Below are 12,234 nucleotides of genomic sequence, written 5' to 3'. Positions count from 1 at the left end.
AAAGAAGTGGACCGAAGTGAATGAAATTGTGCACAGATATTGTAGACGTAAAATGAGGAAACACATGTTTCGTATTTTCCTCCGAAAAACGATTGAGTGGACACGGACCTCTCCAAATCTTTGATCACGAAATATCAAAAGTGCAAATAACAGAATGTTAGAAGTGCCTAAAGGACATGAAGAATTGCAACAAAACTTTGTGTAGTGACAATACGTAAAAAATAAACAAACACGTTTTTTATTATTATTTTCTGTGGAAAATCGGTTTTAGGGGCAAAAACCCTCACCCAAAATTTTGAAATTTGACGCCCAAAAGGGAAAAAGAAATGGACCGAAGTGAATGCAATTGTGTACAGATATTGTAGAGGTGAGATGAGGAAATACGTGTTTCGTATTTTCCTGAAAAGAAAAAAAAAAAACTGTTCGGTAGACCGAGGCGTTGAGTGGTGGAAGGAGTGGACCGAAGCGAACGAAATTGTGTGTAAATATTGTATATGTAAATTAAGGTCTTCCGTGTTTCGCAAGTGCCCCCATCCTATTTCTTCGAATTTGGCAGATTAACAGCAAACACAAGCAGTATAGCATATTTTATAGAAGGTGTCCAATACTCAACGCAACCCGGAGTTCGGGATAGTAGAACTTTTGAACCTGAAGTGATACACAAATAATGATTATACCAAAATAAAGCCTTGTTCATGCATATATTTTTAACTAGGAAGCAGCAATTGAAGTATACTAGCAACCACACAATGTTGCCAAATGTAACCGAAGGTATAAATCAATTTTTTTTTCAAAACATGTAAATTGACTCATAACTAGAGATGCAAAAAAAACGGCTTTTTTGAATCGATGGTTTTTTGCACATAAAAATCCGGCTTTTTTGGAAAAAAAACGAGAATTTTGGAAATTTTGGCTTTTTTCATTTTATTGATTTTTCTGTTTAAATAGCTTTCTTATAGTATACTCTAAAGTTAAATAAGATTCCATGGCCTAATGCCATATTTCGCTCTTGAATTCACCATCATGATGGATGGAGCAGATGGTTTATGAATTAAAGTACGGTAAACAAAGTACGTAGTATTTGAGGGCAATTTTTGAAGCTATTTATCTTTATTTTAACTTCTGAATTATCGACATTTTTTTCTTCTCTAGATCATTTCTTTTTAGTCATCCGTGTTTCACTTCTTAGGGCTTAGTACTCTAGTTTCTAGCACATAATTTAACTTATGTTTTTCAATATATCTGTCAGAGCGTGCTTCCACATTTCCGTTGTACTGTAGCTGTGCAATGATTTAACAATAATCTTCCGGACACAACCTTGAATACCATTTGATAGAAATAATCAGTATCGGATTTAGAAAAATATTTGGGAGGTTTTTTTTTCTGAATAATGTTTGGTTTTTCTAAAAAAAAATATTTTATTTAAGGTTTTTCTAAAAACTTTTATGTAAGAGGAGCTTAAGTTTATGAATACAGGCATAACAAATATTTCGTTTCGTTTGTATATTCAGCTATAATCTTCCAGATACAACCTTGAAGACCATTTTAGACTGATAATCAGAGGCGGATTTAGAAATGTATTTTGGGATGGGCTTTTTTTATTAGTGCGTAGTTTTTATAAAAATTCCTATTTTTTTATTTGAGGACAGCTTGAAGTTTATGAGTAAAAGCAAAACTAATATTTAGTTTGTTTTAAAAATTCCGTAATTTCGGGGTAGAGGCTTCAATCCGAAAGACTTCCCCACCCTAACCCTCTTCGCAAATACATCACTCCTAGTAATTGGTAATAACAAAGGTTTAAAAGCGATTAGAAAGGAAGTCGGCCAGGACTCACAGTACACGCACTATCTCTACATTCATAGATGGAATTAAGAAAAACTTTTGTCAAAATGGTCGAATGTGGGGTTGAATCCCGGACTTAATGATAGAAACGCGAAAGCTAACCACTCACTCATGTTAGTTGTGCAGTTGTGCTTAACTTAAATGTATTCCTATGGCCACTTTCTCTATGGCCACAGAAGCTCTCCATTGACTTCTGTCCTTATCCGATTCAATCTAGTTTCTACTCTGTATTCCTATTTCTGCTAGATCCATCTTAACATTGTCCTCCCATCTGGGCCTAGGTTTTCCTAATGGACGTTTCCCGATTGGATTTCGAGTTAAAACTTTGAAAGCGTTCCTACTTTCTTCCATTCTGGCTATATGACCTGCCCACCTGAGCCTCCTAGACTTGATTACTCTAACTATATTTGGTAAACCGTATAAATTATGTACTTCCTCCTTATGAAGTTTCCGCCATTCCCCATTCCCGTTCCTCTTGGGTCCAAATATTCGTCTCAAAATTTTATTCTCAAATAATTTCAGTCAGCGTTCTTCCCTCAGCGTAAGCGACCATATTTCACAACCATAAAGCATAACACGCATGATTATCATTTTATATATTTTAAGCTTTAAATTCCTTGACAAAATTCGCGACGACAAAATATTTTGAACTGAATAACAATAACTGATTTCAGTCGACATTTAATTTCTTAGTGAATATGGTTTCCATCTCTTAATATTGATCCTAGAAAGTATCCTTTGAAAGTATCCACTGTGTCGAAAGTATTAATTGATATTTTAACGCATTCTTAATTTGCCGTATTACGATCCTTGTGAACGTCCTTGTATTTAGATTAATCTGCATTTATTCATGTCCCTGGAAGCGTTTAATAAAGCCTCTGCATTTCTTTCGATTGTTCTTCTATCAGATTTACATTATCAGCATACACCATAACCTGGTGAATACCATTGAACTCTAGGCACTGGTCCCTATCCTAGATTTTTCTTATAGCGTAATCCGGAACAGAGCTGAATATTAACGGCAATGACGCATATCCTTGTTTCAGGCCAATCTCAATGTGGAAGCTCGCATTTTTCTACTCGGACTTTACTCTGGGATCCATTTAAACACTTAATAAATCTAGCTTTTTCGGTATTTCAAATTCTGTAAGAATGTTGTATAATGTTTCCCTCTTAACCAAGTTGTAAGCCTTTCTAAAATCAATAAACAGTTGATGGACTGGGTAATATTTTCCCATTTCTTTTCGTATTTGTCGAATGGTAAATATCTGGTCGGCTTCGACTAAATCCACACTCATTATCTCCAATAATTTCATCTGCGTATGGGGTCAATTTTATTAATAGAATGTTAAGAGAAATGCGTCCATAATTATTGCAATCAATTTTGTCGTATTTCTTGTGAATTGGAACAGTGATTGATTCTTCGTCTTCCACTCTTTTTAAATGTATTCCATAGCTTTCTGTAAAAAAAAAAAAAAAAAAAAAAAAAAAAAAAAAAAAGTTTCGTAACGATATGTTGAATCTTGTTAAAAATTCAGAAAACTTCAGGACTGGGTAAACCGTGATGGTGGTTATATATTCTACAGCCTAGAAAACCATACGCTCAGATGAACCGTCTATTACTTATATGATCCATGAACAGAAAATGCGGTACTTTCCCGATTCTGAACATGCTTAAGGAACAGTCAGTGCATTACAGAATTTGGAGCTTTACCGATTTTGCAGATCCGAAGTACCTGATAGGTGGTAACAGATTATTACGTATGTGATCAATCAGTGAAAAATTTGTTCGAAATATTCATACAATGTATATGAAAGTTAAAACTTACCTGAAAAATTTCAAGAATGTACAGCAGCACCCGAAACGAAGCTCTTGATGTGCATATTTCTCTCATATTTTTCTTTATTTTGCTTCAAAAAGAGGGTGTGTGATATTTTGAAGTAAAAATACTACATACAACTTTGCTAGTTATTTGTATATCATTTTTAAATGTACTTATTGTATATAAGAGGTTAAAATATTATTACATATATTGGTTAATCCTTTGGAGTTCATAATGTAAATATGTTAAGAATTTTAAAAAATCTTTTTGAAATTCATGGTTTATTTTGAGGGTTTATATTATTATCTGTATCAACCACTAATTAAATGAGTTTTTTGTTGTAGAGAAGCGAAACAAAGTCTGCTTTATCAGTTTAAACCGAAATTTTCAAAAAAGCCCAAAATTTCCCAAGCAAAAAAGTGAAGCAGAAAAAAACGAATTTTTTTTTTTCCAAAAAAGCCGGTTTTTTTCCGAGCTCTTGCATCTCTACTCATAACTCATACGTATTGATGTTTTGTCGTTAATTTTCAGTTTGTTTAGTTAGAGTAGCTTGGAAACTAGGAAGCAGAAAAAAGAATTTTTCATTTCCACCGACAACTAATCGGATGAGGCCTCTGTAAGGGGGAACTAGGGAAATTGTAGTTTTCATACATTAACAGTCTGAATTGGCAACTTTGCTGGTGTTTCAGTGCATCAAAAGGTGTGTTAAGAATGTATCTACATTATGCTACTCCTGAAAACAATGACAAAGAAACTTTGAAATTATCATGATAAAACGTTTACTTACATGCACCCGGCATCACTGCTACTATCAGAAATGAGATATCAGCTCTACAGTGGATGCTGGGAGTGTCCTCTGTTTTGATTCAAACACTGGTTCACACGTATCGCCAGGTTCGCAGCAACTCTACGAAGATTAGAAGTGTTAATGTTCTCAATGGCGCTGCGAATTTTCGTTTCCAGGTCTTGAATAGTTCAAGAATTGTTCTTGTATACCTCTTGCTTTAAATAGCCCCAAAGAAATTGATAGCAGTGTTGCTGAGAACATGTAAGTAAAAATTTTATCATGATAATTTCAAAGTTTGTTTTTCATTGTTTTCAGGAATTGCATAATGTAGACAGATCCTTAAAAACACCTTTTGATGCACTGAAACATCTGCCGGGTTGCCAATTCAGAGTGTTACTTTATGAAAACTACGATTTCCCTAGTCCCCGTCCCCCTTACAGAGGCCTTATCTGATTAGTTATCGGTGGAAACGAAAAATTATTTTTTCTGCTCTATAGTTCCCAAGCTACTCCAACTAAACAAACTGAAAATTAACGACAGAACATCCATACGCATGAGTTATGAGTCAATTTACATGTTTTGCAAAAAAAAAAAAAAAAAAAAAAAGGAAAGAAAGAAAGAAAAAGAAAAGAAAAGAAAATTGATTTACACCTTCGGTTACATCTGGCAGCACTGTGTGGTTCCTAGTGTACTTCAGTCGTTGCTTCCTAGTTTAAAAATATATGCATGAACGAGGCTTCATTTTGGTATAACTATTATTTGTGTATCACTTCAGGTTCAAAAGTTCTATCACAAACTCCGGGTTGCATTGTATATTGGACACCCTGTAGTGTTTTAGGAGGCGCTTTTATCCCCTACAATGTTTTTCCGCATAAACAAAAACGCGTGTCGATTTATTTCCAGTTTGCTGTTGATGTGCCAAGTTTGAAGCAAATCGGATAAGGACACTTGAGAAACACGAAAGGCGTCATTTTACATATGCAATAATATCTACACATAATTTCATTTTCTTCGGTCCACGCTTTCCTGCGCTATTACGGTAATACTTTTTTTTTCGGAGGGGACCTTGGTCCAACACTGTTTTTAGGCAAAAATTAAAACACGTTTCATTTATAGTTTTGCAAATTGTCCCTACACGAAGTTTCGTTGCAATTCTCCATATCCTTTAGGAACTTCTGACGTATACTTATTTGCACTTTTGATATTTCGTAATTAACAGTTTAGAATGTCTGTGGCCCACCCAACCGTTTTATTTCTTTCTTTTTTTTTTCAGGAAAATACGAAACACATATTCGCTCATTTTACGACTGCAATATCTGTACACAGTTTCATTCACTTTGGTTAACTTCTTCTTGCCTTTCGGGCATCATATTTCAAAACTTTGGGTGGGGGATTTTGCCCCTAAAACCGTTTTTTCGCAAAAAAATAAATAAATAAATAAAAAACTTATTCGTTTATTTTTGGGTATTGTCACTACACAAAGTTTCATTGCAATTCTTCATGTCCTTCAGACACTTCTAACATACTGTTATTAAATACTTTTGGCATTTCGTGATCAAAGGTTTGGAGAGATCCGTTGCCCACCCAACCGCTTTTTCGAGGAAAATACGAAACACGTATTTCCTCATTTTACGTCTACAATATCTGTGCACAATTTCGTTCACTTCGATCCACTTGCTTTTACCTTTCGGGCTTCAAATTACAAAATTTTGGATGGGGCTTTTGCCCAATAAAACCGTTTTTCCACAGAAAATAAAAAACATGTATTCGTTTATTTCATGTGTAGTATCTACCTGCCAAATTTTATCAAAATCGGAGTCTTACACTTGGGAAGTGTTACTTGTTAGAGCTCTAGAGATGATTGAACAGTAATGGCCAATATCACTCAAGGATTTAGAATGTTCAATATAGTTTCCTTGATTAACATACTCTTCAGTCACATTATAGCCCTGGAAACAGACTGCATTTATTCAATTCAATGAAACTTTTCATTAAAGAAAAAAGAACAACATTATGTTGGACGTGAACTCTGCGTTTACAAAAATTACAAAGATCATGCTGTTGTAAATATGACTTCGACTTATCATGCTTTGGGATTGCAGTGCGAAGAAAGTTCAAGAAAGAAAATATTTCTTTTGACCCTGTGTTAACATTCCTGCTGAATAACACGGCTTACGAAATATTTTTCTGCAGTTTATAGCTATCGCACGGCTAGTTTCGTTTATTATATGGAGATAATGTAAAAATGCCATGAATACCCACATTATTTTTTTTTTTTTACATTAATAGCCAAGAATTCCCCCCTTTGCTCCAATTTTCTTCGTTTCATCATTTTGCTCATTATCATTATCATCACCCTCTCCCTTATCCTCGGAACACAAACGCGGACCGTTAAACTATTTTTTAAAATATATAGTATTGTTATTATTTTATTTATACATCTTTCCTTCTTTTCTATCTTGAAAGAGCTCCCTTGTAGCTAAGCGGTTAGCGTACGCGCCTTTGGCGTGGGAGACCTGGGTTCGATTCCCGGCGGGAGCTCATGTGGTTCGGATCCCGCGTTAAACTATAGGTTCATGTCTCATATAGCCTCGCTGCTGAAATGGAAGCTGAAATGAAATCAAATCAAAAATTCTCTGTTGAAAGTATTTTCAATTTGTTCAAATGAATTAAAGACGACCATCATTTCAGATTTTACATTTCATGAAAGAAAGAAAAGTGACTATATATAAACCTGAAATCCCTGGGTAATTCTCAATTATACATATACGCTGATTCTGTGTGTGTGAGAGAGTAATATAAAAGTAGTAGTCCTGAAAGACTGAGTGATCCACGTCAAGGCAAAACCGCTTAAGCTTGAAACTTGAAATTTGGACATGAACAGTGCACGGAGTTTGATAGGTAACATACCACTAATGAGTTATTTTTTTAATTACAAATTCTGCAATGAAGGTGAGGGAATCTCGGAATCTCTAAATCTCTGAAAGTTAGAGACGTGCAATTTTGTATACAGAGTTCTCATTTAAAATACTTAGGCGTGCTTCAGCGTTTATATATATATTTGACCCAGGAGCATGGACTGCCTTATCCCTTGCGGTGTCTAAAGCAATGCATCCCTGCGGGGCTCTTCCACAATTGCATGGCACAATGTCAATGGTAAAGATGTCGACGATAGAATATTGCCCCTCAAACTATCGTGAAAAATTGGAGCAAGAAAGCTTAGTGCGGTGGCTCGTATCTTTTATTTTCCTTTCTCTCACGGACAATTCTGGTCTAACTTGTTTCTTTTTTCTCCAAATATTGAAATGCTTCTGACGATACGTTTTAAGTATAGCATTATATTGTTTTAAATGTCTTTCTTGAAATTGAATTCGAATTTTAGTGGAAATTCCTATTTTAGAAGCATCTTTAAAATTTATTTTGTATTATTACTACTGCTGTAATATTAAGGTAGGCCTACTTCGTTCTATATTTTCACATGTTATTCTGGAGTGAATAAGTAATTGAACAATATTTCTTATTACTTTAGGAAGAAGACTACTGGTACATCACAGTATATATATAATACCTTGTTTCAAGAAGGAAAAGGCTCTGATGTCTCGATTGTAGCAATGGATAGAACTTGGTCTCTGCACAAAATCTATCTTTCACAGGTATGTCCATGAGAAGTAGTTGTTATTTATTCTAAATATTTTATAATTTAAGGAATGTTTTATTTTATTTTGTCAGTTTAACATCCCTTTCAGCAGCGTGGCTATATGAGACGTGGAACTACAATTTAACATGTGATCCGAACACATGACCTCCCACCGGGAATCGAATCTGACTCTCACACGCCAAAGGTGCGTACCCTAACCTCTTAGCCACCAGGGAGCTCATTACGGAATGTTTTCAGTAGCTCATTGCATAATATCAGTAATATTTTTGCTAAATTGGAATACTTCAAATAAAATGAAATGCCATTTTTTTTAAAAAAAAGATCAGTTTTCATTGATAAAATGTGCTAAAGTGCTTTCAAAACTAGAAACAAATTGACAGCTCAAAAACACGTGCAGATTTGTTTTGTAGAAGGAACGCTATATCACATAGTTATTGCGGTCACTCAGCGAGAGTCGAATCATAAATGTCATTTTAGCAACAGTGGGTGGAGGATTTCCTTGGCAACAGACCTTAACATTCCAATGTTGCCGCTAGTAAACACGTGTTTTCAGAAGGAAAGAAGCTATTATAGCATTTCCTTTCTTTGTGCGTGGAAGTGATTTCACACAGCCCCCCCCCCCCCTTTCCAACATGCACAAACTGGGACGACCAACATATCATTTCATCCATCCAAACAAACCAATATTTAGAGATTAAGCGTTTTTGATGCGCTACCTCCTGTAGCGAACGTTACCAAGGTGGCTAATCAGTAATTTTACTTTCACCAAAGTTGTAAATCATACTGTGAGCCAGTCAGGGTTTCCGGGTCTTTTTGCCAGGTCCAGGTGTGTAATAGCAGAGTTCCAATACTCTGCACAAACCATCTTCCAAGCAGCTGTTTCTTGCTACAATCCCCTTGCCTGGCAACACGTCTTTCTTTTTTTCCTTCCTTTTGAAATCTTTTAAACAGCAGGCGGTCTATGGTTCCGAAACGCACCAAATACGCTCAAGCTGACGTTTTCTCCGCGTTTTTATTGCTTTCGCGTTTGTGATTAGCCATCCACATTTAAATACATGGGCAGCGTATTCCAAGCGTACGCATGAGCAATAAACACGCTTTGCCATCGCCTCAAATAGCCGGGTACTAAGACTCACAGAACAGTTCTAGCTGATGACCTTTACCGGGATGCGCACGAAGTGGCAACAGCGTACCCCGTGCTTCTCCAAACGTCAATTTGTTTTTAGTTTTGAAAACACTTTAGAAATGGATGACTTAATTGTAGTTGTTAATAACAAGGAATGTGAATTATGAACACTGTCTAACTACTGTGAAAGTACCAGGGACCTGTCCTTAGGCCTTTCCTGTTCTTGATTTACATCAGCGACCTACTTTCATCAATTTCATGTAATCAGGCTCGGACTAGCCAGGGCAGGAGGGCAGGGCTCCTTGCCGGGGCCCGTCTCTAAATATATATTGTAGTTTGTTCTGTTCCCAGAGTTTGGTGGCCCCCAGCATTGAAAGTAGTTTTGGGGTCACATTATTGGAATGAAACTAACAGTATTATACAATCCTGCTTGGTGCCCCTTGTTTATGGCCTAGTAAGAATATGTTTCAAAAATACGAAGAATGGGGCCAAAGCATCATATTGTCTAAACATGTATTGCGGCTCCATGAATGCCAAAATGAGTGATTTTTATAAAAGCCTGCTGGGCCCCTCTATTATTTGTTTGACAAGTTATTGCAACACCATAGAGAAACAGACCAGGTCCCCGCCCTGGGGCCCCATTACCGCGCGTATTGTCTAAATGAAACTGACATTTTTATGAAGGAAAGCCACTCCCCATCGCAAAGGTTTTACAAGACTGTTCAACTTCTACTACTACTACTACTACTACTACTACTACTATTATTATTATTATTATTATTATTATTATTATTATTATTATTATTATTATTATTATTATTATTATTATTATTATTATTATTATTATTATTATTATTATTATTATAAGACGCAATAAGACGCAATACTATGTTAGCAAATATGTCATAGATGGAATATCCCTGCAGAAAGTTGAAAAGATTAAAGATCTAGGCATAATATTTGACATGAATATGAAATTCAATTATCATATTAATGACATAGTAAATAAAACACGAAAGACTATAGGGTTTGTTTTTAGACAGTGGCCTGAGTTTAAAAATGCAAATACATATGTCTACCTATTTAAGGTACTTGTAAGACCCAGATTAGAATTTGGTGCAATTATATGGAATAATATATCCACAACATTATGTAGCAAAATTGAATCGGTTCAAAAATGTTTCATTAGGCTATTGTGTAGAAATAAGAAAAAAGATTACTACTCTCATAGTTATGATTACTGGAACAAATACTGGGGGTTGCAAGAATTACATGTAAGAAGACAAATGATAGAGAAAAACTTTATTCAGAAAATTTTAGATAATAGATATAGAAGTGAATACTGCCTACATAATATAGGTATAAGGGTACCAACATATAATCTTAGAAGAGCATCGGAAGTGGTTCCCATGAATAAAAATTCTATAATCTTAAGAAAACTGACAAGTTCTTTTAACATATTATCGGGATAATTGTATTTATTGAACAGACGTATAGATTTTAATAGGTATGTATATTTTTTATAGTATATTTGTATGTTTGACGGTATCCTTGTTTTAAGGACAATTTTAAGATAATTGACTAGCTATTTTAATGAAGAATGAAGTAATTTTGTTTGTTCAGACAAGACACAAGTCATAAAATTATGTGTACATTATAGGATAAACAATGACCTCCTATCGTCGAAACAAATGTATTATTAATATTAAAAGGAATATAAGATGTGTGTTATGACCCTTAGTTCTATGACTAAGTGCTGTATTTTTGCTATCTGGCTGTTCATGGCACTAAAAATAAATAAATATATTATATTATTATTATTATTATTATTATTATTATTATTATTATTATTATTATTATTATTATTATTATTAATAATAATAATAATAATAATAATAATAATAATAATCAGCGAAGATGGAGCTCTCCAAGTGAGGCTCCTGCCGGGGCCCTATACCCCCCAGTCCTAGACTGCATGTAATTCCATATTGTATATAGATGGTTTAATAAACGCTAACAAGAGTGTGGAATCACTAAAACGCTATAAGATAGAAGCGTTCAATCAAGCAAACTCATGGCTAGAACAAAAATAATTTATACTAAACCCCAACGTATACACTTCTGATTAAAAGAAACAGATATGATATACATAATTGTAACGACAGGATAGCTGAAGTCATCAACAAAACGTTAAATTACTTAGTATACTCCTTGATTAAGAGCTAACATGGAATACATAAATCAAAAATTATTTTTAAAATACTCAGGATAATATGTGTTACGTTGATTGAAATTGGCTGAGAGTCTTAGAAGAAAACTTCGCAAAGTGTTGCACTCCAATTGTCATGACATTTTGTAAGTAGAAAGTAGATACACAATGACCGAATATGGGTCTTTTCTTTTCTGCGGGAAAACGGTTTAAGCGGACAAAAGCCCTCTCTGAAATTGTTTCTAACCAGTGCTAAAATTCACAGAAGGATATGAACAATTGAAATGAAATGAAAATGAAATGAAATTTCGAGTTTTACGTCCCCCGGTTATGCCAGTTAGGCTAAAGGAGACGGTGATAATGAGTAATGAATGAAATGGTGGAATGAAGAAAGTGGGAGGAAACGGGAGAACCCCGAGAAAACCCACGCACACGGTGTTTGTCCACCACAAAACAATTGAAATGAAAGTTCATACACAAATAGTAGACATAAAGCGAGTGAACACGTGAGTTCTCTTCTGTGCGAGGAAATGGTTTAAATGGGCAGAAGCCTCCTCCAAATATATCTGGCGAAAGTGATATTTTTCGTCAATTTTTAGCATAATCTCTAAAAGTGCAATCATGAATTCAACGAAATTTCACACACTTATAATAGATATAAAATAAGCGAACATGCAATTGCTTTATTCTGCTTACCAGTTTAAGAAGGCAAAAGCTCCCTCTGAAATTTGTTAGAGCCAGCGCTGAAATCCATAGAAAGATGCGAAGGACATAGATAAGAAAATTTAC

At 34.8% G+C, this 12,234-nt stretch overlaps 1 protein-coding gene across 2 annotated transcripts in view; it reads left to right on the top strand.

The window, feature by feature from the left end:
* Positions 1-12,234, top strand: part of LOC145688533 (protein germ cell-less-like) — a 255,481-nt gene that overhangs the window by 129,609 nt on the left and 113,638 nt on the right. For both annotated transcript variants that reach the window (XM_081762911.1, XM_081762910.1), the window contains exon 2: positions 7,982-8,105. In XM_081762911.1, the coding sequence (XP_081619037.1) occupies positions 7,982-8,105 (124 nt within the window). The remainder of the gene's footprint in view (positions 1-7,981; positions 8,106-12,234) is intronic.

Source organism: Thermobia domestica, chromosome 6 (assembly GCF_964235325.1).
Source record: "Thermobia domestica chromosome 6, izTheDome1.hap1.1, whole genome shotgun sequence".
NCBI classification, from domain to species: domain Eukaryota; kingdom Metazoa; phylum Arthropoda; class Insecta; order Zygentoma; family Lepismatidae; genus Thermobia; species Thermobia domestica.
Note: the sequence above shows the minus strand (reverse complement) of the source record. Positions and strands in the feature narration are given on the sequence as shown.